The sequence below is a fragment of the Apiospora aurea genome, assembly GCF_038362705.1.
Source record: "Apiospora aurea strain CBS 24483 chromosome Unknown utg000003l_segment0_segment0, whole genome shotgun sequence".
NCBI classification, from domain to species: Eukaryota; Fungi; Ascomycota; class Sordariomycetes; order Amphisphaeriales; family Apiosporaceae; genus Apiospora; species Apiospora aurea.
In genome coordinates, this window is record NW_027117390.1 from 1,898,168 (window position 1) to 1,924,659 (window position 26,492).

A 26,492-nucleotide genomic window follows, 5' to 3' on the forward strand; every position below is an offset into this window, starting at 1 on the left:
TGGAGAGCTGTTGCATCGGTAGACAGCCACGGTTTGGGCAAGATGCATCTCCCTATCTATGCATGCAGGTCGTCGGTCGCCGGGGATTCTCATGTAGGTACGTGTAGCACTGAACCATGAAGCACAGGCTAGGGTACTCATGCGATGAAGGGTGTCGATACTGGTCCTGCCACCCGGCCAATAAACTTCCTCGCACTCGAACCAATCGCGGTTATAACTCCGGACCCATGATACAGAAGATGAACGACGCCATCTCCAGTTATGGTAGGATCCAGTGGATGCGCCATGATCCGAATACGCAGCCCCTGGCGACTAACAACAATATCACCAACGGTTCTTCGATCACTAACAACTGAAAAGAGATATATGTACTTTTTTATTTTGATTCCCGCCGGCTAAACAAAATTCTGTATCTGCTAACCTAGGCTTTCGTCGCGAACCGCTCGGCCAGCTTCTCCGTCTGCTCGGCCTTGACGTTGACGGCGTCCTTCTCGAATCCGGCAATGGCCTTGTACGTGGCCCCGATGCTCTCGAGCTCCTCCTTCGGGATAACGTCGTAGATGTTAGCGAAGCCGTCGGGCGCGCGCTCGTGCGCCAGCTGCAGCACGTGGTCGGGCCCGTTGGCGCGGTTCGCCATGACGATCTGAGCCGTGGGCGGGAGGCGGGTCTCCTGGTAGATCTTCAGGGCCGCCGCGATGTCATTGGGCCTATCGGACTTGGCCTGGTCGAGCAGGCACTTGGCCAGCGTCTCGGCGTCGATGATGGCCTGCGTCGCGCCGTTGGACCCGATGGGATACATGGCGTGCGCCGCGTCGCCCAACAGCGTCAGCCGGCCGAACGACCAGCGGTCCACGGGGTCGCGGTCGCACATGGGGAACTCGAAGACGTTCTCGGTGCTGTCGATCAGCTCCGCCATCTTCAGGCCGCCGCACGCCCACTCGGCAAACGGCCCCGCGAACCGCTCCTTGGGCACGCGCTTGGTCCAGTCCGTGACGGGCGGCGTGACGTCCGGGTCGCCCTCGGCGCGGACCCGCAGCTCGGCGATCCAGTTGACGAGCGATTTCCCGGCGCGCAGCGAGCGGCCGCTGATCGGGTACGCGATGAACTTCTGGTTCGCGTGCCCGGCCCAGACCATGGAGGCGCCCGTCAGGTAAGGGCTATCGCGCTCGACGCAGCCGCGCCAGAGGATCCGGCCCGAGAAGCGCGGGGGGCCTTCGTGCGGGTACAGCAGGCGCCGGGCCAGGCTGTTGATGCCGTCGGCCGCAATGAGGACGGCGCCCGTCATGCTGGGGATGGCGGCGTCGCTGCCGTCGCTGCGGCGCGTGAACCGGGCCGTGATGGAATCGCCGCCCGTCCCCTCGGCGTCCTGCTGCTCGTACGCGGTGAGGGCGTGGTCGAGGTGGATGCGGTCCTCGCCCAATCTCTCCTTGGCCGCGTCCAGCAGCAGCATCTGGAACTCGCCGCGGTGGACCGAGAACTGCGGGACTCGGTAGCCGGCGTGGGCGCCGCGGGGCTCCGACAGGATCGGGTGGCCGTGGCGGCTGTAGAAGTTGAGCTCGGCGGTCTCGACGCCGATGTCTTGCAGCTTGGGCAGCAGGCCCAGGTTCCGCAGGATCAGCACCGCGGACGGCTGGACGTTGATGCCGACGCCCAGCGTGGTCAGCTGGGCGCTGGCTTCGAAGACGTGGATGTCCGTGAAGCCCTGGCCGGAAGGACGAATGTTAGCCTAGCCAGTCCACAGTATATGTATGCATGATAGGGACATGCTTCAGTGAATGTGGAGAAGCAGATTGAAACGCATGCCGTTGCTGTAGGGGATCGTTCAGGATGGTGATAAGATAGATGGTGCTACCATGGTATAAGCGGTGGACACTTCCTTACCTCGGCATGCAATGAGAGGGCGGCAGTCAGACCCCCGATGCCTGCACCGGCAATGATGATCCGGGGTTGCGGAGTCGTGAGATAAGGCATGGTGAAAGATACTACTACTACGCCTTTGGGAACAACAGTCTAGGAGCGATCGTAGTGGGGGAGGAGATAAAGAATGGCCTTGAGAATCCTCCTATCGCTCAGTATGTAAGTATGGCAAGAAGGAGTGAACCGCCCGTCACCGCAGTAATAGCAGAATCATCCGGCAGCTGAGGAGACAGACATCTTGCGAGGTCGGCGCCCTTGCATATGTGGCCGGGTCATTGTTTTCTTCAACTGTTACCGTCAAGCTGAGAGAACAGGGCGATCACTGGATCTCGGATCTGGGGGTCAGGGGTGGTCCAATCACTTTAGTCGAAAGCGGATATAAGACGGTGCATCGCTCCCTCCTTTTGACTGTGCAAGGGACGCATCTAGCCTGAATAAGTCAACACGAGTTTCTATATATACATGGGTCTTGCTGGATCTTGACCCGGCAATGTAAGTACCGTGGATCAAATAAGGAGGGAAATTTCCGTGGGCAGCACAGTCAAAAAAGCCCGTTGAACTTGAACAAGCGGTTACAAACCAAGGACAAACCTGGATCCTCAAATATGGACTGGAAAAGTCTCTAGTGCGTGTTATTGGCTAGTGCTAAGGTTCGGTATTTAGCCACGGGTAGAATACTCGAAGCGAACTTGGCGCTGGGTTGGCTGTGGGCTTTCAAGTAAGTGGAGAAAACACACAATTCCTAGCCAGTTGGCCGCGATTCTAGTCCTCTGGGAGTATATTCGCTTGCACTCTTCCAGCCCGGAGCTGGCATGGCACAAGAATATAGCAAGAGCAATATGGCTGTCCGGCTATGAACAACTTTACATACCACTGTCAGTGTTTGTGTGTGCTTCGCTGGTTGGTCATGGGCGCATTTAGGTACTCCTCACGGCGGTGGAGGGGTCAATTGCCTCAGTATGTTGTTTTGGTCTAGGAACTCTTTCGCTCTCTATATCTAGGATCTAGGATCTTTCTATATGCTTGGTCTATATCACCGTCTCGTCATGGCGACTGACATCTATTGACTCTAAGGGTGTGTCGTTTCATTCGTGTGCTCGTGTAGTTAGTTGCCGTTTCGTATCTCTCTTTCTTATTTCCAGCCAATATGGAACAGTTTGTAACCGCTCTCATCCCCACGCCCAAGACCATCGGGCTTCGGCAGCGTCTCGATGTTGAGGATCGACAGCTTGCGCCCCTCCGCATCCTTGGGACACTCGGGCGCGCCAAAGGCGGCCTCGACGGTGTCGCTGATGCCCTCGAATTTCCCGTTGGTGCGAACAGCGATGAGGACCCAGAAGATGCCGTCGGGGGCCAACAGCTGCGAAGCGCAGTCGCGCAGCCAGACGGCGTGCTCGGGGGCGTAGATGACGTCCGTCGCGACCAGCATGTCGGCCGGTAGATCGAGCGGCGGCGCGCGCGACGGCGCCGACCAGTCAAGGTGGCAAGCGTCGACGGGCGGGTTCTCGACGCCGGGGAAGTTGCTGGCGATGTTGGCGCGCAGGTTCTCGAGCACGACCGGGTGGAAATCCGTCGCGATCAGGGGCGTCGGCTGCGGGACGCCGAGGTGCGGCAGCATGTGGCCCATGGCGAGCCCCACGAGTCCCGTGCCCGCGCCGAGCTCGACGATGCGCGGCGCGTCCTTCTTGGCGAGGTCCTCGAGCCCGAACCGCGCCGGGGAGGCGCACATGAGCTCGGGCAGGATGATGGAGGCCGCGAAGCTCTGCAGGCCGACGGCGGTGTGGTCTGTGTTCGCCAAGGGACCGTCGAGCAGGCGCACACTGATACCATTTTCGCAGGAGCCGGTTACTGGCGATGGCGCCGAGGAGCGCAACGTGAAGGCGAAGTCGCGCACGATGCCCTCGTCTTCGTGTTCCTCCTCGTCAGGGGCGCTCGTAAAGGACTCGAGGATGCAGTAGGCCTTGTCGGTGGCTAGTTGGCGCGCCTCTTCGGGGATACGAATCATCTCCTCAGCCCGCGAGACGAAGGATGTGAGCCAGCGCATGGCGAAGTCCCTTTCAAAGGCATCACACCGCAGTTCCTCCAGTGCTTGCTTCACGTTTTCCGCATCTTCATTTTCAGTCTCTGATACGTAGCCCGAGTCGACGGGGGGTGTGGGCGCAACCGGCCGCGGGTTCTTCTTTTCCTTTTTAGGCGACTGCAGAGCGAGAGACAGCGGGATGGGGCAGTAAATGGCCTCCAGGTTCTGCAAACTAGCCAAGACCTGGTCCTCGGTGAAGGTGTCGGGCCTGCGCAGAGGAGGCAGACTGCCAGTCGGTGGCAGCGGGAGAGCTGCGGCGCCCATCGAACCGTGCTCCGACAAAATCGGCAATGACCACCCGGAGAAATGGACGGGGATCGGGGATCGTGGCCAACTGCCGGGAAGTGGAAAAGGGAATGAAGCAACAAAGGGAAAAGAGGGAAAGACGGAACGAACTTATACGCCCAGTACGTACTGCAAGTACATTATTTTCCCTTCTCCCCAGGGGGAATTTCAGCCAAGACCCACCGGATCAGCACGATCTGAACGGCTGGAATTCGGGGCTTGTCTAATCTCCTTCAGGTCCTTGGCTGCACATGGCAATTTTTTTTCTACTTGCTCCGGTGTAAGCCGGGGAGGCCTAGAGCAACTCAGCAGGTGCCAGGAACAGGCCAGTATCCACACCGCCGCCCCTCGTGGCTGACTCGTTGGCCTAGACGCCTCAACGCCCAATAAGCTGAGTCAACTGAACCCATTTGTGTTAGGTGCTGATTAGGTACTCCTGAGCACGAAGTCGCCTCCTCCAGTGCGCCCTTAACAGTGGGTGGTGTTTTTAATGGCTATGAATTGAATAATAATCCCACTCACCGAGTTGGTCATACTGCAACGCTCTTCCAAACTGAGCTCCTGCTCGTTTCTTCGTAGTGCATCGTCTTCCGGCGCTGAGGATAGATGTCAAGTGTAGGGGCTGCATCTTCAATTCGTGGGGTTCAGGGGTAACGGTGGTAATGGTTTGGGAACTTTTCTTTTGAGCTCCCTCCTAGAATGAAATATCCTTCTTTGCCGAATCGACCATATCGTACAACCGTGATTCCCTTTTAACACGCACAGCGACGAGACGAGGGCGGACTTCCCAAGCCAACGCTCAGTGATACCTCCCTTGATAGCGTTTGGGTGGCTCCAGCTCCGTCACACTGTCCTTGACTGTTTGACCCTTCCGGTACTCTTCCTCGAGTGCGCGCTGCATGTCGAAGTCTAGCTGGCGCTCCTTCTTCACGCGCTGCTGTTCCATGTCCCTGACGACACCCTGGTGCATTGCCTGCAAATCTCTGGCATTAGCCCGCAATTTGCGATATCATGATAGAACCATGCAAAGTCTGGCAGGCGCATTGCTCTCGAAAAAGCGATGCCATGAGAACAATTGCAAGTACGAGGGACAATTACATACATCCTTCTCAACTATTCGGAATTAGCAGGCCATCAAAACCATGGGATTGTGTGAAGAAGGGCTTACATTGTTGTTGAAAGTGCACGAAGACGACGGTCCCTAGGGCCAGGAGGGAGGTGCCGGCCAGAGTGAGCTTGGAAGCTTGCGACATGGTGTATGGGATCTCGAAACGTGCAATGGATACTGCTATAACATGGTCTCTTGAAAAAGTCTTCTCAGGTTTGTTCTTTGATGAGCGTTGTCTATTGCGCTACAACGTTGTGAGCCGACGACGACCCATGCCCATCGATTAAGGATTTCGCAGTTGGGAGCTTGGGCCACATTCCGTCACATGCAGCCTAGCTCGGGCCTGACAGCGACGTCAACCAGGGCGGCCACAGCGTCCACAGCGTCCACAGCGTCCACAGCGTCCAGGCGTATCGGCTAGCTGTTGCATCTGCTGCACAGCGTATCGGGCCTGACTTAGGTAATGCCGCGCTGCGACAGTTGAGTGCATTCCCAGGGCCCCAAGGCCCCTACATCATCATCCATCAACCGTTCCCATTCCTCCCAGTCCTACAATAAAGCACATTCAACCCATCACTCATTCATTAAACCCAAGAACCCGCGCTCCGCCCCAGTCGCCAGTTCAGTTTGCAGCCACGCACCCCGCGACCCGACCGGTCCTCGCAAGTCAATATGGTAGGCCTGTTGATGCCTCGACCTCGGACCAACCTCAAGGATGGATGTTGCTAACTCGACTTGCTATCTCACAGTCGGCCCAAAACTCCCAGGGAATCCAGACCTTGCTTGATGTAAGCGACACTCCCCCCCCAAAGACTATGCATTCAAGATGTGTGAACTAATCAACTGCCATCACCGCAGGCCGAGCGAGAGGCATCCAAGATCGTACAGAAGGGTACGCATTGAACCCAGTTTCCGACGCCAGCCACCCGACGCTCCCACCTTTCTTCAACCCCCCACCCCCCAGCTTCGCACGTCGACGAGCGCGAACCACCACAAGTTGCCTTGTTTAATCTAAGCCTTCGTCATTACTAACCTCATGCCCCTCCCTTTCAGCTCGCGAGTTCCGCACCAAGCGCGTGAGAGAGGCCCGCGACGAGGCCAAGAAGGAGATCGACTCGTACCGCCAGAACAAGGAGGAGGAGTTCAAGAAGTTCGAGTCGGAGCACGGCGCCGGCAACAAGGCGGCCGAGGACGAGGCCAACAAGGAGGCCGAGCTCCGCATCAAGGAGATCCAGGAGGCCGGCAAGAAGAGCCAGGACAAGGTCGTGAGCGATTTGCTCAAGGCCGTCTTCGAGATTCACCCCACTCCTCACGTCGAGGTCTCTTAAACGAAGACGACAGAAGAAGAAGAAGAGAGACAGTACCGATCAAGAGAGGGAACAGGATGTATGTTATGGGATCGTCAACGTCGTTGGTAGCATAAAGTAAAGAGAGAACGAACATGCACGCATTGTACTGAAGCTCAACTGGCCCCTGGCGCGATCCCACTTCAACGCAGGTTCTCCGAGAGGGAAGGGTTGCTTCACCGAATAGTTAGCCGTGCGGGATTGGGCGAGAGGAAAATCGGTTCGTCGCGCCGTGATCCCCCAAGTTTTGTCACGAGGGCTCTAGGCGGCTGCTGTCCGGATATGTCGATAAAGGGAGAGAAGCTTCAGGTCGGGCGGGCGTGTTAGTGACTGGTTATGTGGTTGTCGCTACTAAATATGGTATGTACATCATAGAAGAGGCACAGGTTCTGGTTTGGGTTGCATCAAAGCCCTTTGGGGCCAATATCATGTGATGATTCTATATGCCGCGCGTTCGTTCATCCGTAAAGCGACCGACCAGACTCTCTATCTTGGCCGTGTCTTTTGCAAGTGATCTAGTCAATGACCAAGCATGCTGTCTATGCCTGTCTATCCCTCGTCTAATTCGGCATCTCGTCCGGCAGACCGCTGCCGAGCTCTACCATATCCTTCCAGCTCTTGCCCATACCGCCGCCCTTCTCCTTGGTCTCCTCCCACTGCCTGAGCCGGATCTGCGGTGTCACCCCATCCTCGCCGACCTGCTCCTCCTCTTCCTCAAAGTCGAAGATGCGGTAGTCGGCGTTGAGGTAGAAGCAACCGGTGACGCCGAGACGCAGGAACCCGGAGTGGCTGACGACGATGATGACCTTTTCCGGACGGTCGCGCAGCCGCCGCAGCGAGGCCTGCCCACGGTTCAGGATGGCACCTCGGGTGGCGAAGTAGTGCGAGCCGGCGGGCGTCCGCTTGGCGGGGTATACCGGGTCCAGGGTGCTGAAGTCCACCTTAGGGAACTTGGGCGCGAGGGCGACGGCGGCGCCGGGCATGCCGGTGTCGCAGGGCTTTGCGGAGTTCTCTGGAGTGAAAGAACCGCATTAGTCAATGAGTTTTATTTCCTTCCTTTTATCTTTGTCACTTGGGAGGCCAGGTTTGGGGGACAGAGTCCATGTCTGTGACCCCTATTCCTCTCTCTCCCCTTGCGTGACTGAGTGCGACATGCATACCTTGCCAGCCGGCATCGGCCTCGATCTTGACGCCCTTCTCTATTAACCAGTCCAGCGCGCCCATGGCAGTCTGCATGGTGCGGATCATGGGACTTGTCACGATGAGACCGGCATTCTGGGCCACCGGATGGTTCATCAGGTTGACCCTGAGCTCCTGGACTTGAGCATGTCCATTCTCGGTGAGCTCTGGGTCATGGATTTGGTAGTCCTCTGCCGTCACACGGTTAGTAGCGATCCACAAGAGACCCGAGAGAGAAAGAAACTCACTTGTAAGATTATGCAATGCCTCGGCATGTCGGATGAGAATGAGTGTCGGGGCCATAATGGCTTATTCCTTGGTTTCGCGATCTTGTTGTAAATATGCCTTCTTCTTTCTTTAGGACACGTTTTAGGTAACCAAGGCTGCCGAGAAAGAAAAGAAAAGAAGAATCGCCAGGAAAAGTTTGCCTCTTATATGGATGATGTCCACATCAAACAAAACCGAAGAAATTCAAAGAGTGAATGATTCCAAAATCCGCAGCATATTCCAAGACATTGCATCTGGCAGAAGAAGGGGCAAGCGGCGGTCCATAACGGCCTGACTCGGTCAGCTCCGAGACCTCGTTCGCCCCGAAGACCAAAGGAACCTAAGGTTACACACACTCCATACATAGCCGAGCATGGCAGTGCACGATAAGGCGTACTCGCTTGTCGCTAGCTATTGTCTGACCAGTCTTAGCAATGGACTTAGCCACATAGTGGACAACCATGCTCAAGGGGGGGACCACACATCCCGCATGATCTTGCATGGCATCACCAAGTGTCAGATACCATGTGTGAGATCAGGTTGTCAGTGGGATCGCCAATTGCAGTGCGTTCGTATTTGAGGTTGTCAGTTGTTAAGAGCAGATACAAACCATTCAGCACAGTGCGGGCCTATATCAATCGTAAGTGCAAGTGCAAAATGCAAGGTGATAACTGCCTGTCGAGTTCAAAAGAGGGATATGGATATTATTTCATGCCCCGTAAAGTCCAATCACCAGGTCTCCGGAAAGAGAGATCGATTCCCTTTGCAGATCACCCGAGCATTGATCGAACGTTTATTAGCCGGAAGCCCATGTCTTGGACCAAATTCCGGACCAACCAGAACTCACCTCAGCCTGAAAGCTTTTTGGACATAGCCAACGGCCACAATTACTCGAATAAGATAATGGACCAAGCAGGTGTACCATAACGGCCAGATCAAACAGGCATTACTCACTGGTATTGTTCGTTCCAGTCCATGTCTATAACTGTGGTTAACTCTTGAATGAACGCGCTGGTTGGTTTAGTTAGTCCAGTGCCCTTGCGGTCCTATTGGTTGGCTACTGTAGCTCCAGCTTAAGCCGTTGGTCCCAGTGTCAGTGTCGGACATTTTTGGTTGCTTAGCACCGACCAGACTGACCTGACCTGCAATAATAAATAACAACCACTTTACCAGCACCAGCCATTTCACCACCACGCCGGTCGGTTCGGCGCCACTTCTCCCAAAATGACGAGCATCGACGAGCTCTTCAAAGGCGTGGGCAGCAAGCGCAAGCTGGACCCAATCAGCGACCCCAGCCAGGTCTACAAATCCGCACGTCTAGAGAACGAGGAAGACACAGAAGCCGGCCCTGCGCCGCCGCCCGACGACGAGGAAGGCGATTACGGCCCTACCTTACCACCAGAGGACGAGGAAGGCGACGATGAGGAAGGGCGCTTCTTTGGCAGCGGAATCACATCGGAACAACGCGAAATCCTCGACTACGTAGACGGCGTCGACATTCCTGCCGAACAAAAGATCGACCTGCCCTGGTTGCGCAAAACAGCGCTCAACTTCGAGAAGCTGGTCTCCCGCAACGCACAGCAACGCGCCAAGTTCGCCGACGACCCATCCAAGTTTATCCAGTCCGAAGCCGACCTGGACGGCGAGATCAAGGCCCTGAGCATCCTGACCGAGCATCCTGACCTGTACCCTGAATTTGCGCGCCTCGGCTGCACAGGCACACTGGTCTCGCTACTGGCGCACGAAAACAGTGATATCTCAGTGGACGTCCTGGAAATTCTCAACGAGTTGACGGATAACGACGACGTTGATACGTCACAGGAACAGTGGGATAGCCTAGTCGACGCAGCGCTGGAAGCCGACTTGCTAGGCCTGCTCGGCAGCAACCTGGAACGACTCGACGAGAAGGAAGAAGTCGACCGGAACGGCGTATACTACGCACTGGGCGTGCTGGAGAACCTGGCCAGCCGGCGCACCACAGCTGCCGAAGCAGTCGGCAGTACAGAGCACTTAATAAAATGGCTGTTGACGCGGATCCAAGCCAAGGAGAGCCGGATGAGCCAAAATAAACAATACGCAGCCGAAATCCTAGCCATTCTGCTGCAAGCGAGCCCTAAGAACCGGACGAAACTCGCGGAGCTGGACGCCACCGATATAATGCTACAACTGATCGCCAGCTACCGAAAACGCGACCCTGAAAAGGGCGGCGAGGAGGAAGAATACATGGAGAACCTCTTCGAGGCGCTTACGTGCCTCGTGGACGAAGCCGAAGGAAAGACAAAGTTCACAGAGGCAGAGGGCGTTGAGCTCTGCCTCATCATGCTCAAGGAAGGAAAGATGAGCAAAGGTCCTGCGTTGCGACTCCTGGACCACGCCACCAGCCGACCGACCGGCGCCGAAGTCTGCCAGAAGATCGTCGAGGCGGCCGGCTTAAAGACTGTATTCACCATGTTCATGAAGAAGAACGACAGCCAGACTCTGGAGCACCTGATCGGCATATTCGCGTCCATGCTGCGCCTACTGCCCGGGGGCTCCGCGGAGCGGATACGCACGCTGGCCAAGTTCGTGGAGAAGGACTACGAGAAGACGGCGAAGCTCGTGCAGCTGCGGCGGCAGTTCGCGGCCCGCGTCGAGCGGGCGGACGCCGAGATCCGCGCGGAGCAGGCGCGGCTCCAGAGCGCCGAGGAGCGGGAGGAGTACGCGGGCGACTGGTTCTCGCGGCGGCTGGACGCGGGGCTGTTTTCGCTGCAGACCACCGACGTCGTGCTGGCGTGGCTCGTGGCCGAGGACGACGGGGCCCGGCGGAAGATCGCGGCGCTGCTGGCCGAGCGCGACGAGACGCTCAAGGTCCTTCGGAGCTCGGTCGAGGAGCAGATCGAGGGGGTCGACGAGGTCGAGGACGCGGATGGCAAAGATACCAAGGAGATGCTGACCACGCTGGCGCAGTTCCTGCAGTAGATACCTAAGCAGTCACTAAATTGTATAATACGAACCAAAAAAGCAGTGTCATCTTTATTAAGCTACCAAATGTGTTTCAGCTTGGTAAGCAAAGGCCGGAAACTTGATTAATTAGACCAGAAACAAAATTAAGCCCCAAGCTGCTGGTCATCTATACGATACAGAGAATCCGCGTGTCGACGAAAAGTCGTAGCGTCGCCATGGTCTGTACTCTCGTCGGAATCTGCCTTGTCCACGACCGTGATAGCTCGTTCCACGACCACGAGGTCCGAGTCCGCGTCCTCTCGGAGGGGGCGGCCGTTGTTCCAGCCACGGCTAGCAAGATTTCGGTTGGATCAGCCTCTGATTTTGTTTATGCGGCATACTTCTAACTTGAATACTCACAAGGGACCGTCTTGGATATGGAACAACTATCGGTAGGATAGCACATGAGTATGGGACAACCTGCCTGTCAACCAGGCACATACAGTTCCTCATTAGAGGTAGCACTTGCCAAGAGGCCTGAAGCGAGCCGAGCTTTCACAGTCTATATTCGCTGGATAGCAAGTGCCAGGAGACGAAGAGAGTGAGCACATAATCACGGGAAAGGATAGAAAACGCTGGTTGCAGAATCACCGAGGCAGACCGCTGCCAAGAGGGGCCTCTGGATTGAGAACTTACAGTCGAAAAGACTCCATGTGGCTAGCGATTAAGTGCCTCATCTCGTGTCGAAGTGTCCTTGCAGGGTTAGGGCCAGTAACAGATACTGCACCTTAAAAGCATCGCTTTACGAAGTCCTCGACAGATGCCTACAAATCTGGCGCTTACCTCTACCCAACTACTCTGGCGTTATCTACAGCAAGGGTCCAACTACTATTTCCGCTTCTCTTACATGATCAATATGGGATGCAGCATATCACTCACGAAGTCAACCCGTGCTCTTTGAAACAGCCACCAAATAATATCAAAGTGGCAGAGTTCGTATGTCTCGCAGACGGGGACGGACAAGAGCAATTTGGTAACCAAACGAAACAACACCAACAAGGCATCACAACAGGTACGTCCCGCAGCAAGTGACCATGGGTGGTCTTGGACGGCGCGATTCTAAGCTTCCAGTCCTATGATATCGGCCGGTTGACTGCTCGCAGGGCTTCTGGGCGTCTCCCTATCCCCGGCCGTTGGGAAAGAGAACTTCGATTCACTGGATTCTTGCACAGCATCTGGCCGCACGACCACCATCCTGCAAGGAAGTAATCAGACATCGGAGAGTACAAGACGCTCAATGGAACATCAAACAGTTTCCGATTCTGCTACGGAATCTGTGAAATGGATACACAAGTCATTGCAATCAGACAAGCCCCAACGTACTCCAACCCCTGATCCTTTCCCCATAGAACCACAACAAAATAGGACTCGGTATCGCCAGCCCCAGCGTCAAGAACGCCAACAGACTGTTCCCCCACGCGACGCCCAGCGCGTCGTACATGGCGGGCGCGAACAGCGGGAAGCTGAACCCGCACATGGTCCGCAGGAACGCGCCGACGGCCGCGGCGCTCGCGGCGTGGCGCGCGCCGTACGCGTCCGTCACGTAGGCCTGCGCGGACTGGAAGGCGAGGATGAGGCCCGCGGCGAGGAAGACGCAGCCTAGGTCCGGGACGAGCCAGTGGATCGAGGGGCGGGCGGTCCAGCCGTACATAAAAAGCCCGAGGGGCGTGAGGAGGCCGCCGAGGAGCATGGGCGGGATGCGCCACTCCGAAACGCCTTCGGTGCGCTTGTAGTACTTCTTCAACCAAACATAGAGCTAACAGCGAGGAAAATGTCAGCTTGAAATGGGGTATTTGACGGGGTATGCAGAGACCAAGAACTTACACCATCAATCAGGGGATGGCTAATCTGTAACCCGATCATGAACCCGAGACATAGCGACAAGTAATGGAGGCTCGATATGGTCTTGCCCATTCCGTAGACATCTTGCCAAACGCGATCGAATGTCGAGAGTCTATTACATGACCATATCAGCACCCGTTGCCCCAGTTGCATTAGTAAAAGTGAGCTGTAGATGAACTTACAGGAGATACATGACGCCATACAGAAACGCCCTGTACACCGACGGCGCCTGGACGGCCGGGTGGGCAACCAGCATAGTGAAAGGCAAGATGAGCCGGCGGCGGATGATGGAACCTGAACTCCGCTTCGCATCATCGTATTCAGTACGAACATTCTGAGAGCCCGTCTCTTTCCTGATGTGAGCCGCCCGCTTGGCCAGGATGCGGGGTCCGTAGGTCTCGCGCAGGAAGAAGAAGGCCGTGACCTGGACTGCGACGTCGAAAAGGGACGTCGACCAGAAGATCCAGCGCCAGGAGACGCTCTGCGAGATGTAGGCGCCGACGATGGGCGCCACCGTGGGGCCGATGAAGGTCAGCATGCCGTAGATGGTCTGGCCCTTGCCGAGCTCCTCTTTGGTCCAGACGTCGGCGATGACGCCGTTGCATAACTAGGCCAAACGAAAAGAGCAGATATCAGTGAGAATGCACACATTCAAGGAGGTAGGGATGACTCACTGCTTGAGGCGCGCTGCCTCCGATGCCGCTCAAGAAGCGGAAGGCCAGCATCTGGCTCTTGGATTTGGCGAAACCGCACGCCGTGTTGAAGGCGAGATAGATCAGGTTGGCGTACTGTAGCACACGCACACGACCGTATATCTCAGAGAGCGGCGCCAAAACGAAGGGCCCCTGGGCGTAGCCCAACAGGAAGATGGACATGACCAGGGCCTGCATGAAGCCCTTGGGGATGTTGAGCTCGGTGCCGATCTGGTCTAGCGCGGGCGTCACCATGGTTGACGAGAAGGGCGAGATGAAAGTGAAGCAGGAGACCAGGATGGTAGCGACCCATTTTCGCTTCCAGGTCCAGTTAAGGGGGTTCTCAGTGTCGTCGGGACCATCCCAGGAGACCTAGACGAGGCGTTAGTGATGCTCTAGAGAAAGGGGCAATTATTGGTGGATGGATGCGTCGCAACTCACCACGACCTCTTCATCATTCTTCTTCTCCATCGATAACTGACTACTATCAGGGCTCGTCATCTCGCAATATGAAATGATAATTCATTCCCAAAGAAGACGAACCGCTCACAAGAATAGGGAGAATAAGTATCAGCTGGTTCTTAGGCCTTGAAGCTGATTCCTTGTGCCAAGGTCAGGTTTGTGCCCCCAAGTCTGTATGGCCCATCAGGCCCCCCACAGCCTCCTTTGCTTTTTCGCGTTGGCAGGCTGGGCGTACCGTGGGGTGACGACACGCAAACCCCCATTCCGACGTTGTAATCGCTTGGCAAACCGGCATTGGCAGCGGCCAGTCGTCTGGGCAGAGGGTGCGTAACGGCACGCACGGCCCGGCTGTGGTTGCAGTCCCAGCAGCGCCTTGCTCCTCAGATTCTTGGCTACGGCTCCTGATTCGTTCTCCCCCCCTATAGGCCATGGTTACAAAAGAAGCAATGCCGCACGCGACATCCTGCCCGGTTTTGGAGACGCTTGGGAATTGTGGACTGGCAGCCTGCATACGTCCAATGCTAGCTGCAGGTTTGGCGGCCTACGTAGCGTAGTATGCAACGACAGGGGGTTTGCAAATCAGGCAAATTCCAGCGAATTGTTTCGTATAGACGTCTGCAGCCATTGCATCACCCAAGCGCAGCATCTACTCGTAAGCCTTTGTGGCGTTTCTTATCTCTTACGTAGGATGCTTGTGCGTTCACTATACCGATAATTGGATGGGATGACTTCCGCCCCCTTGGTTTGGCCGCAGCTTCGTGGTTGTTTCATGAAGGTACTCAAGGCAGCCAAGGCAGCCCTTACTTGAATGAAGCTTGACTATCGAGCTGATGTTGTCCGCCGCGCGGCTCACATGGTGGATATCGTGCATCGGGCAGAACGCCGACTTCTAAATATAGTAACATGACGATCATGGCCTGGAACCTCTGAAGCCCTTTGGCTGCCGGCGGGACTCCCCGGGAATTACTGAGATATAAGTATGTCGCAATCGGTACATGCCTGCTGCTGAAACATCAGACTCATCGTAAAACATAAGACTAGACATTCCATTTCAGACCTTGTTCACCTACCCGGTCATGTTCAAAGACAAATTCAACCTGAAGAGACTCCAGTCGTTCTCCAAGAAACCACACCAACATGACATCAGGCTTCTCATTGCTCCGTCCGGTTTCAAGGAGACCCTAGGCCCCGAGCAAGTCGCTGATTGCATCGAAGACGGGGTGCGGCGTGTCTTGGATGAGGAGAGGGCCTTTATCAGAAAGGTGCCTCTGCACGATGGCGGTGAGGGTTTCGCCATCGCCCTGACCTCTGTCAAAGGAGGAGAGTTGAGGCACCTGGAAGTAACTGGTCCCACGGGCCAGTCCATCCAGTCGTGCTACGGCGTATTCGGGGAAGATAACAAGACGGCCGTGGTCGACATGGCCTCCGCTGCTGGGCTAAGACTTGTACCAAAGGATTGTCGCGACCCCACCGTCACCACCACGTACGGCGTGGGACAGCTAATAGCTGCTGCACTTGACGAAGGATGCAACAAGATCATCATCGGCTGTGGGGACTCCGGTACTTCGGACGGGGGTGCTGGTATGCTTCAGGCTTTGGGAGTGCAGCTACGCGCAAAGGACGGTTCCGCGTTGCCGATAGCACAAGGAGGCGGGAGTCTTTCCAACCTGGACAACATCTGTCAGCAGGAAATACATCCTCGGCTACGAAGCAAAGGTAAGTCAGCATCCAAGCAGCTGGAGTTCAAGTAACTTACTATCAAAGAAACCCAAGTCCAGATCGAGGCCGTGTGCAACATCAAGAACGTTCTATGCGGCCCTCGTGGGGTAGCCCGAGTGTACGGTCCGCAGAAAGGGGCTACGCCAGATCAAGTAGAACACCTCTCAACAGCTTTGGAGAAGCTCGCGTGGGCGACCCAGCCCATTTGCGGAGGAGAAGAAGGGATAGGCAACCTTCCTGGGAGCGGAGCTTCCGGTGGGCTGGGAACGGGCTTGTTGCTGCTGGGCGGCCGACTGCGGGCTCGACAGGAGGCCATCGACGAGTACTTCGGGCTCGCGACGCTTTTCGACGAGCCATGGGACATCGTCATTACGGGCGAAGGCAGTCTTGACTCCCAGAGCACGCACGGCAAGATGACGGTGGAGATTGCTAAGCGGGCTCAGCAGCACGGGGCCAAGGTCATTGCGCTGGCCGGCAGCATCGGGGAAGACGCGAACGAAGTATATCAGGTCGGAATCTCGGCTTTCATGAGCATCGTGGATGGGCCCTCTGACCTGGAGGAGGCCAAGAAGCACACGGACAAGCTGCTGCGTAACGCTGCGGAGAAGGCGATCCGCATGATCCAGGCGGGGATCGCGTTGAGGAGGAACGAGCCGCCTCGACCGCCGCCAGCGGCCATCCTGCCGCAGAAGAGAGGAGACCGATCCTTATTCAAGTTTGCCAGGGTAGCAACGACATGATCTTAGGGTCGCTTTCGGTTCAGCGTATTCCACAAGTACATGTGTGGCTATTCGTGGAGAACACTCGATGCCGAGCACGATGGTTTTGACTGCCGAAGAACATTTCCCGCATGACGGGCCAACATATTCCCATTCCAGTCAATTTCCCTTAGTCCTTACTCCAGCGTAGGTAGCATAGCTCAGGAGTTTTGCTTGCCAGCACCAATACCAAAGACAATAAGCGATCTTCGGAAAGCTTTCAAGGGCCATTTCGTGCCCGATAAAGACCCATTCCACTTTTGCTTATTTGATCCAACGTGCAAATGAAGCTCATAGCTCGGCGGTGGTGTGGAAGACGGAGCTCTTGTGCTTGGCCCCGATGATGGTTGGGCCAGGTGGCCATTGGCATCATCGTCTGGCCAAATTCCTCTCTTTGGCATCTCATTGCTGACAATCTTATCCAATACGTCCATAATATCCTTTTGCCAGTCTCCCCTTCTCGGATATTCATGAATACGTTCCAAGAGGGTTGCGCCGTTCCAAGTAATTGCGAGTGGTGCACCGTTCCAACCATAAGGTGAAAGAGCTCCACCATCTCGACTATACGTGACACCTGTTCCTTATGGTAAAAGTCGAATAGGGTATCCAGGAACTTTGCCCACAGAGTGTATTTCCCCACAGCATCTGGAGACATGCAGTCGGCACCATGATTGAGAAGAAGCCTGCAACACTCCGTACCGATAGCAGTAGATGCCTTCTCACCCACGGTGGCGAGTAATATAAAGAGCCTAAGCAGCGTATCCGACACTCTTGTTCGTTGCTGAACGTCCATTGCTCCAAACTCAGGGCTTAAGTAAGATGTGAGTCGCCAGTGAACCGCCATTACGTGAAGATTGTTGACCGTACATCCTTCAAGACTAGTGATCCTTGGAACAAAAGAACGGTCTCTGCGTGAGACGCATAGTAGTCACAGAGAGCTGCTATTGACCAAGAAGCTGGAGGCGGGGTGACGTGCGTGTTGTTGACCTTGAATTGTGAAACATCAGTCCAGAGTTGCGAGTAGACATTATCGAACTCGGTTAGATAATGGCTTGGAAGTGGGTTCTGCTTCTCCTGCGCTTCTCTTGCATAAGCCAAAGCTGTTTCTATGCTTTTCCACATCAGCGAGCCGGATCCAGGTCCGGGGTGTGCAATGCCGGCTTCGATGATCTCTACTGGGAAATTCTTCCCCAGCATCATGGCAGACGCGAAGAGACGGTCGTAAGGCCGGAAGCAAGGATCGAAGTCGTTTGACCAAGTGACCTGGGGTTGTTCATCCTCTCTCAGAAACTCGACAGCAGTCTTGTGAATGAACCGGACCATTGGACGATTCGCCGAGCGGAAACGCCGCTGTGGTTTTCCTTCGTGATATTCTAGCAAGCCACAGCAGCGGCTTGTAATGCGAGCTTCGAATTGAGCACATTTCCGTCTCTCCGCATCTCGCGATATACTCGCTGGTTTGAAATACTTCGCGTAGTTCCAATCCTCTTCCGCTAATGCCAACTGAAAGGCTAGGATTGGGTGGCCGCGGTGGCGAGACTCTACCTCTAGGCTTGCTAGGGCCATCTGAAGCAGCTGGTATGATTGCTTCCGGTACATTGGTGGTGTCTGATGTAGCATGTATGAAAATAGCGACTTGAGCTCAGGTGGGAGCTGTTTTGTTCTTTCAACAAGCTCTGCGAGATTGTCTCCATTTCGTAACCCCTCGAGCATAGATTTCACAACCAGTGCCACCCACAGGAAGACGCCGGAAGCTTTCTCGACGAGATTGTCTACAAGGCTGAGATATGGCCCACCCTTGCTCTGTAGTTTGGGTCCAAGGTGGTCCTGAATATAGTGTCGAATATCTTCCCCTGTAAGGTCCTGGAGTCGAAGGTTGGGGTGGCCGCCGAATGCGTCTAAACAGACTGTGATGGGCCTGCTGGACACAAAGAACCTGACATTTGAAGACCATGTAGTTTGGATCAGCTCAATGAGATCATGATGGTCCCCATGGAATTAGTCAAGGCCGTCGATGAAGAAGCAGATCTTGAAGTCGTCGCCCGTTTGTGCCACCAACTTGCGAAACCATCGCATGAGCTCAGGTAGAGTCGGACATCCAAGGACTCCAGCCTCTCGCTTCAGTAACTCACGACATAGCTCTGGCATGACACTGATTATCAAACGCGGATATTGCGTAAAGATATCATGTAAAAGGCTCCGGAGCAGACCCTCTTGAGATCGCTGTAGCTCCGTACCCAAGTGCCAGAAGAAGAAGGCAGGACAAATCAGGTCTGCGGCCTTTGCCCACTGGCCAAGCAAAGAATTGGTGGTGGCGTGGCATTGCACATGCTTCATGAGTGTAGACTTCCCTGAAGCAGCCTTGCCATTGGTCCAGTAACATGGTTGGGAGCCGGTCAGCCAGGCGGAGAAGTTGTCCCACGGCTTTCCTTGTTCCTCGGGATCGCAAAAGATCCAATTGAACGTTCTCTTGTGAGCCTCCGGGATAGTGTAGTACCTATCGGCTAGGTGTCGAAAATGGAGACAGTCTAATACCGGTTGTTGGAAGTCTTGGTAATCGTCGAACGAGATGCCGCTTCGATAATGGAGTCGAACTACGCTCTGAGGCATACGTGGCTTAACCCCCGGGTCGACAGGGCTGCCACCATGCGGTAGAACGCGGACATCACTATTTTGGAGAGTCAAGATGGCCGCGATCAGGTCTTGGCGTCCCTGTTTATGCAAGGCGTCACTGGCCTCCAGGCGTCGTTGCAACTGTGCGGACTCGCCCTTCACAGCCTGCACAAGCTTCCGCTGGTCTAGTGCCAAGATCTCCTTGATGTTGAACACCTCTCCCTCGATGTCTTTGGAGACAGTGGCAAGTATTCCCAACTTCTCGCTGATAAACGCCAAAGCCCTAAGGTTCACCTGCCGCTGATATACTTCCAACCTGTTGAGAAGGTCACGGATACGATCAGCGTTCCAAACGGTTTTCAATGCTGCATGGAAGTTGGACCATTGGCTAGTGTATTTAGTCTGCACCTGAATCCTGTTGGGCTTGAGGGATTCGAGAACCTGGATAAGCTCTTCTGCAACGGCACTGCAATTTTGAAGCAGATCTAGAAAGGCCTAAGAGGCAACCGCGTGTCAAGCATCAGTACAAAGACTTGGCGGATGATAGATTTTGGATATTGCTCACTGCTTCATGTTGTCCAAGAGGGCCGGCCGGAAACTCATTCTTGAGTGACTGATTGAGGCTGATCAGATCTTTGACGGCATTCGTAAAGTCGGTGTGCGTAAGCGACTTTCCATCTCTGCGTCCTGAGGAGGACTCTCGGATGACAGCTGTGCTAAAGTCGACAAATTGGACTACCGCAGCCGCATGCAACGAACCAAGCCAGTTCAAGATTATCTGCGATGTCTGCTAGCCGGGTGCGTGGTGATTTTGATAATAAATACATTAGGTACACAGCATCCATGGAAGTGAAGCAAACCCCCAGGTTGGAGTTGGTTTGCAGTGACTTGGGAAAGAGCGACCAAGTGCGGATGTTCCACAAAACCAGACCAACGCGACAACACGATACAACTTCCACTCGTTGTAACGGCAGGGGCCCATTTACAGCCCACCCGATCCCGCGTGATCCCTTTCGCTACTATCTCCACTTCCGCCGGCGGGCGGCTTGTGCCTGGGGTGTCTCCTGGATGCCAAGGTGCGTACTTTTTCGCCAACCTCGATATTCTCACAACCGCCAGTAGCCCGTCACAGCCACGGAGGGGAGAGTCACAAAAGTGTTGAGAACAGATGAAAGTCACATATGTTAGATCAACATCATCCAATGCCTCCTCGCACACACGCACCGTTCAAGCGTGCCAATTTCGACAATACCGCATCCTTTTGGATACATCGGAGTTGGCCAACCGGGTTATATATGTCACGGCAAGACGGCGTATCTGGCCGGAACCGTAACCGAAGACGATCAAGGCTTGTTTCTCCAGATGTGGGTTCGGATGCTTCGGGCCACTCCAACTTTTGTTTCCCCAGTATGGATCCGACGCTCCAGGATGGTCCAGCCTATCCGCAACCGGGGACAGGCCCACCACAGTGGCCCAACGATCCTCCCTCCGCCAACACCCCGGTCTGCCGGTCACACTCATACGAGCGCCGACCATCAATGCCAGATTGTCTCCTGACTTGGCGTTGGACCGAAGCCGGGACAGAACAATATCTCATGAGGACATGTGGTAGAGATTTTGACCGAGTGCTATCTGCGAGGAGGCATTGCCAGCCGCCTGGAACGACATCACCATGCGGGAAGGGAGGAAAGAACCGTATAAAAGCAGCCAGAGCCACAGACCTCAAGACGACTACACACTCGACAAATCACACAATCAACTTCAGCCTTGATACATTCGCTACTTCCTTACATAATCCTTTCTATCCAGCAAAACCCCGTTTCATACACAGTCGACCATGCCTGCACTCTCCGCAGATCTATATCACGTCGAGCAAGCCCCTCTGGCCTTGCGACCCGACAAGGCGGCACGCAACATTGCTTCAGACCCAAATAGACAGCACCTGCTGGACCGGATGGAGATCCGCGAGCTATGCGAGGGATGGCCTGTATACCGAGATGCCGCCGAGTGGGAGAACTACCGCTCCATGTTCCATCCCGGTGCCTACATCACCACTTCGTGGGAGCAAGGCACCATAGAACAGTTCATCGCCGCCTCGAAAACTGCTTTCGCCGAACAGAAGAAGGGCATGTTCCACATCCTGCATCGAGTCACTGGGTAAGTAAGCATCTTGCTCCACTGCCCTGCGCCGATCCAGCCCCTGAAATCTCCATCGAGGCTAAGACAGTCGCAGGCAAACGGTTGACGTCCAGGGGGATCGCGCAGTATCCAAACTGAAAGTCACCATCACCTGCCGCGTGACCATCGACGGCAAGGAAATGGACAACGAAGCGGACTGTCGATTCTTCGCCCTGCTCGAGCGCCGCAAGGGCGTCTGGGGCGTTGCCCTCTTCACCCTTCTCTTCGACAAAGACAAGATGATCGTCGTCAACCCCACGATTGGCGGTTTCGACATTCCCGAGTCCGAGGTGGAGAAGTACCCAAGGTCAGCACTTACTTACTCATTCACTGACTGTGGTCTGCAGTACTGCAAACAGAAAGCCCCTTATTACCACACCTAAGCTTAGAGTAGCGAGCTGACTTGAAGCAACAGCGGGTATCGATATCTGTGCTGGTGCGAAGACAAGGTCGGCCACCCACCAAAGCTGGACCTCAACGCCCACGGGCCCGAACGCGATATCCTGTACAAGAAGTGCAAGGATTGGCTGGAGGGCAAAGAAGTCAAGCCTAACCTGACTGGAAACGATATTGTCGACTACTAGACGAGATACCACTATTTTGTCGGCGAGTTTGGAATTTAAGCTTTAAATGAAGTGAATTTCCTAGAGCAATAAGAATGATGGTGTTTACTATAATTCGCTAAGATGCAACCCCTATCGGCTGCCCCCCCTCAAATGACATACCTAAAATAGATGTAAAAATTAATAACATCAACAATAAATAGGTTAATTAAACAACGCATACTGCATTTTAAGGCCTATTTCGGCTAGTACGCATTATAATAGAATCACCCTTATCACTAGCTCGATTTATATCACTTTTCACCACCTTATCGGCGCGCCTTTTCGGCTTTTTCGGCTTTTTTCTTAACTTTCCTTTTTTAACGTCCTTTTAAACCTCCTTAATATTTACTATATATATAAAGCCTTTATTAAGGTCCTCGTTAACTTTCCTCTTCTTTTAAAATCTTATTTTTTTTAGATTTACCTTTAAACCGGCTTTTTCTTGCTCTAATCGGCCGATCCGGGCCGTTAAATTATTAACACTCTTACCGAGCTTTTTTTATAGTAACCTCCTAGTTAAATTACCGGTAGTAATATTAGTATTAAGTATCGTAGCCCTTAAATTTTTAACTTACCGGCTGTTTTTAGGTATCTCGATTCTTTTAGCTTTCGATTTAACTAGTTAACGCGTATTCTCGGCGGCGATAGCTTTATTAATAGCTTACACTATATTAATACGACGGAGTTTATTATTTATCGGCTTATCGATATTAAAGGGGTAAATACTAGTTACTACCTATTTACTAGCGATAACTTTAAAGGTAAAAGCTACTTTACGTATTTTAGCCTAGGCTCGAAGGAAATCCCCTTTTCTAACGTAACTATTATTAATAACGGCGTATACTAAGTTAAGCTCCCTTTAAAACCTTTTTTTAAAACCCTAAAATAATTAACATTTAAGGGTTAAAATATATAGGAACTATATAATAATAAGTAAAAAAGCTACACCTTAACTTTTAACGCTACTAATATAAAGTTATTATCGATATAATTTCTATATTTATTTAAAATTAAAAGCTTTTATTAATTAAAATTATTAAGCTTAATTAAAAGGATAAAAATCTTTCTTAATTATTTTAAAGCTATAGAATTAAAAATTTATTCTTTTAATAACGCTTTAAAGGCTTAATCCTTATATTTATAATTAACTTTATCCTCCTCTTAAAGGAATTACTATTACTAAACCGATTAACCTTTAAATATAATTAAAAGCAGTAAAATATTATTAATAATACTAATATACTTTAAAATAATTACCCACTCGCGATTAATTAAATCGTTTCGTATTAAACTTTAATAAGCGGCAAGGCCGATTATTATTATACTTTCCCTTATTATTATCGCAATTCTTATTTTATCGGCGTTAAATTTAAATCGAAGGGGTATACTTACGATAATAGTAATATTAAACCGATTAAAAAACCCTTACACGGCCCCGTTTAATATATATACGAAGCGCCGGAAATTCATCGCTTTAGCACGTACGGTCCTAAGGGCCGGATAACGTTTTAAAAAACGGTACACTTATCGCTTACCGATAAAGTAATCGATCCTTTTTACAAAGAAGATACGTTAGGTATACATACGAAAGAATTAATATATAGGTACGTAGCCTAAGCTGGCCTAGAAAAAGGCCCATTTAGCTAAAAAGGTCTCTTCCGTAAGGGTAAATAACTACCGAGTCTCATCCTACTCTTTTTTTAAATATTAACCCCTAAGTCGGTTACGAAAGGTGCCTTATTAATATTATAGTCTTTAACCGTACGGTTAATACTTCCGCCGGCTAATACGGCCTAAACCGCTTAGGCAATACGAGCTTCTTTAATTATATTAGTAATAGTAAAAAGAGGAAAAAAGAGGAAGAGATTAATCTACTTCAATTAATAGACGAGTGAGATTTAACCCCTTTATATACTATTATTATTACTCAGGGGCTCTAGAATCATCTGAAATCTGGAGGGGTCATTTAAGGGGGGGGCAGCCGATAGGGGTTGCATCTTAAAAGCTATAACGTGGGAGTCTGAAGGTTATGTGAGTTTCTGAACGCAAAGTTAAGTAAACACCAGCTCTTTCACATCCTTTGGCCATCTATGAAGGACTCATTGAATAGAAACTATCTCTATCGATCTTATTTATGCATATGTTTTGTCGCCGTGACAAAATCGCCAAGGTATCAAAGCTCGCCGCCTATAGCAGCAGCATTACCACTATTTATTTCTAGCCAGGTCTCCCATCCCATTACCTCTCTTTCTACCACTCTTTTCCCCATCATTGGTCTAACCATTAACTCCTAGGAATCCAACGATCCATTACTATGCCCGCCGCTCCACCAGCAAACCACGTAGCCACAGTGAGAGCAAGACGAATGCTGCCCTTTGCGAAATCCCTTGCTCCCCGCAGCAACTCAACCGTCGCGAAGCGTGGATCGGATAGACCCTCCTTCAGCGTCCGCGCGACCCACTGCACATCCGCGCCCGCCTCCTGAATCGCCCAGGAGATGGGGAACGAGTCCTTCTTCGGCGGCGCCCGGACCCGCGGCCTGGACCCGGGGAACACGGCCGCGCCGCGCCGGCGGCCCTCGAGGTCCTTGAGCGTGAGCTCGTGCGCCTCGTGCTCGCGCTTCTGGACGCTCTTCTTGGTGAGCTTGCTGCGGAGCACGTTCTTCTCCTTGGCGGGCAGCCCGCGCCACCACTTCTTGACGGCGAGGAACATGTAGTGCTGGATGGCCGACTTCTTCCTGACGAAGGACGGGTGGTGCAGGATCTTGAGGATCTCCTCGATGGTCTCGTCGGCGTCGAGCGCGTCGTCGTCCCAGCACCTGACGATGCGCTGCGTGGCCCAGTTCGTGGTGACGGTGGCGACCAGGCCGGCGGGCTGGTTGAGGACGTTGCTGAAGTGGTCTTTGGACAGGTCCGAGTGGCTCGGGTCGGAGGCGTCGGATCCGTCTTCGTATACGGCTGCCGACGCGGCCTTGGCCGCTTCTTCGTCCACGCGGTCCTTTGCTGCCTTGACGGCGTTACGAAGCTCCTTGACCGCGGACTCGAGCATGACCGCCAGGAACTTGAAGACAAGCTGGTCTGTGTATTCTCCGAGTTTGGTGCTGGACTGGCCTGGCCCTTGGAGGTCCGACTCTTGCGCACTCTCCTGTAACCACTTCTTCATGCGGTCGTGGAGGAAAAGCACCGGCTCGATGGATTGCCAGAGAAGATTCGGGTTCGCAATGCCGCTGGCGTTCTCCTTCAACTCCTTCACTTCTGAAGCAGGTGGCGGTTCGTCGTTGTTCACCTTTAATTCGTCTTCGGTCGCCATTTTGAAGATCTCCCCGATTGTGTCTAGTTGTTTCATAAGGGGGCTGGCGTCGGATGTGAATTTGCTTAATGCCCCAAGTGCAGTCTTGACGAGGTCGAAAAGCTGCTCAAAGGCCATGCCTCCGTAGACCAGCTTCGATTCGAGCTCGCCCAAGGTGCCTTTAGACTGTAGAATGGCCATGTCATCAGCCTCGCCGAGCATACTGTGGAAGATGTCCAGCATGCCGAATGTCCCCGTAACCAAGGGTGGAACTTTCCTGCCTCTCCAGCCCGGCGCCGTAAGCCTGCACTCGTCGCCAACGAAAGCGAAGACGTCCCGTTCGCCAAGCTCATGCAAGCAGAGCTCGACATAGTTGCTGTGGGCAGAGAAGTCTTCAAGAGTGTGCAAAGCAGCCCCTAGACGAATGAAGGACTCTTTCCGGGCGCCAGCGTCCTTGCGACCTTTTCGGCCAAACTCGATGCATTCCTTGAGCTGCTTGCGGATGTAGTCCGCCGACGTATCCCACCCCTGACCTGAGTTGGCGATGTAGTTCTTCATCCCCGTCTTGGGGTCGAACTCGAGCTCTCGGGGATCCACGGGCCCACGCAACCGCTCGTCGATCTCCTTGGCGTTCTCGTCGTAGCCATGGGGGTTGTCAATGTGCTCGACGTGCGTGTAGCAACCCAAGCGCTCCCTCGTGACGTCGAACTCGTCCGTCGCGAACCCGAACTCCATGAAGCCCATGACCGACACGATGGCGCGCAGGATGGGCTCCGGAATGTTCTGCAGGCAGGTCGTGTCGATGACCTGGGAGAAGTCGCGCAACCAATTGCCAAAGTAGATCTGCTTCCGCTGCAGCTGGGTGAAGCGGTGCTGCGTCACGAAGCTGAAGGGCAGGTACTGTAGGACCTCGGTGATGTCGCCATGGCGCCACACATAGCCGTTGAACTCGGAAGCCAGGGGCAACGACCCGGCGCCAAAGGCTGTGGCACCCCCGGCGAAGAGGGCGCAAATGAGGAACACAAACAGCAGATAGTGAGCTGAAAACATGTCGTCGAAGATTCCGTAGTAATGATTGTAGAATGAAGCGTTATTAAAAGTTGACTTTCATGTGACCTGAAGCGATCGGGTTTGGCACAATTGGTGACACGGCGACCACTGCATTAACGGA

At 53.7% G+C, this 26,492-nt stretch overlaps 11 protein-coding genes across 11 annotated transcripts; 4 read left to right on the top strand and 7 right to left on the bottom strand.

Annotated features, from left to right (window-relative positions):
- Window positions 1-421: 421 nt before the first annotated feature.
- On the bottom strand, window positions 422-1,971 carry PG986_004434 (uncharacterized protein; the record flags this gene model as incomplete). The annotated part of the gene is made up of 2 exons (XM_066840656.1): window positions 422-1,702; window positions 1,882-1,971. 2 exons carry the CDS (start codon window positions 1,969-1,971, stop codon window positions 422-424), a joined length of 1,371 nt encoding a protein of 456 aa, XP_066703283.1.
- Window positions 1,972-3,049: 1,078 nt separating this feature from the next.
- PG986_004435 (Protein-lysine N-methyltransferase EFM2) lies at window positions 3,050-4,261 on the bottom strand (the record flags this gene model as incomplete). Its single annotated transcript, XM_066840657.1, has 1 exon — window positions 3,050-4,261. One exon carries the CDS (start codon window positions 4,259-4,261, stop codon window positions 3,050-3,052), a length of 1,212 nt encoding a protein of 403 aa, XP_066703284.1.
- Window positions 4,262-5,081: 820 nt separating this feature from the next.
- On the bottom strand, window positions 5,082-5,535 carry PG986_004436 (uncharacterized protein; the record flags this gene model as incomplete). The annotated part of the gene is made up of 3 exons (XM_066840658.1): window positions 5,082-5,255; window positions 5,385-5,395; window positions 5,451-5,535. 3 exons carry the CDS (start codon window positions 5,533-5,535, stop codon window positions 5,082-5,084), a joined length of 270 nt encoding a protein of 89 aa, XP_066703285.1.
- A 527-nt stretch (window positions 5,536-6,062) lies between these two features.
- PG986_004437 (uncharacterized protein) lies at window positions 6,063-6,718 on the top strand (the record flags this gene model as incomplete). The annotated part of the gene is made up of 4 exons (XM_066840659.1): window positions 6,063-6,065; window positions 6,140-6,178; window positions 6,249-6,282; window positions 6,444-6,718. 4 exons carry the CDS (start codon window positions 6,063-6,065, stop codon window positions 6,716-6,718), a joined length of 351 nt encoding a protein of 116 aa, XP_066703286.1.
- A 578-nt stretch (window positions 6,719-7,296) lies between these two features.
- PG986_004438 (phosphoglycerate mutase) lies at window positions 7,297-8,218 on the bottom strand (the record flags this gene model as incomplete). The annotated part of the gene is made up of 3 exons (XM_066840660.1): window positions 7,297-7,748; window positions 7,897-8,106; window positions 8,164-8,218. 3 exons carry the CDS (start codon window positions 8,216-8,218, stop codon window positions 7,297-7,299), a joined length of 717 nt encoding a protein of 238 aa, XP_066703287.1.
- A 1,188-nt stretch (window positions 8,219-9,406) lies between these two features.
- Window positions 9,407-11,140, top strand: PG986_004439 (uncharacterized protein; the record flags this gene model as incomplete). Its single annotated transcript, XM_066840661.1, has 1 exon — window positions 9,407-11,140. The coding sequence occupies one exon, from the start codon at window positions 9,407-9,409 to the stop codon at window positions 11,138-11,140; it is 1,734 nt and encodes a 577-aa protein (XP_066703288.1).
- A 1,327-nt stretch (window positions 11,141-12,467) lies between these two features.
- On the bottom strand, window positions 12,468-14,199 carry PG986_004440 (uncharacterized protein; the record flags this gene model as incomplete). The annotated part of the gene is made up of 5 exons (XM_066840662.1): window positions 12,468-12,920; window positions 12,989-13,118; window positions 13,189-13,613; window positions 13,681-14,070; window positions 14,140-14,199. The coding sequence occupies 5 exons, from the start codon at window positions 14,197-14,199 to the stop codon at window positions 12,468-12,470; spliced, it is 1,458 nt and encodes a 485-aa protein (XP_066703289.1).
- A 1,037-nt stretch (window positions 14,200-15,236) lies between these two features.
- On the top strand, window positions 15,237-16,619 carry PG986_004441 (uncharacterized protein; the record flags this gene model as incomplete). Its single annotated transcript, XM_066840663.1, has 2 exons — window positions 15,237-15,876; window positions 15,925-16,619. 2 exons carry the CDS (start codon window positions 15,237-15,239, stop codon window positions 16,617-16,619), a joined length of 1,335 nt encoding a protein of 444 aa, XP_066703290.1.
- Window positions 16,620-16,798: 179 nt separating this feature from the next.
- PG986_004442 (uncharacterized protein) lies at window positions 16,799-19,853 on the bottom strand (the record flags this gene model as incomplete). The annotated part of the gene is made up of 5 exons (XM_066840664.1): window positions 16,799-17,211; window positions 17,337-17,446; window positions 17,485-18,535; window positions 18,770-19,716; window positions 19,816-19,853. 5 exons carry the CDS (start codon window positions 19,851-19,853, stop codon window positions 16,799-16,801), a joined length of 2,559 nt encoding a protein of 852 aa, XP_066703291.1.
- Window positions 19,854-21,087: 1,234 nt separating this feature from the next.
- PG986_004443 (uncharacterized protein) lies at window positions 21,088-22,012 on the top strand (the record flags this gene model as incomplete). The annotated part of the gene is made up of 3 exons (XM_066840665.1): window positions 21,088-21,407; window positions 21,484-21,735; window positions 21,844-22,012. The coding sequence occupies 3 exons, from the start codon at window positions 21,088-21,090 to the stop codon at window positions 22,010-22,012; spliced, it is 741 nt and encodes a 246-aa protein (XP_066703292.1).
- Window positions 22,013-24,316: 2,304 nt separating this feature from the next.
- On the bottom strand, window positions 24,317-26,371 carry PG986_004444 (uncharacterized protein; the record flags this gene model as incomplete). Its single annotated transcript, XM_066840666.1, has 1 exon — window positions 24,317-26,371. The coding sequence occupies one exon, from the start codon at window positions 26,369-26,371 to the stop codon at window positions 24,317-24,319; it is 2,055 nt and encodes a 684-aa protein (XP_066703293.1).
- Window positions 26,372-26,492: the final 121 nt, after the last annotated feature.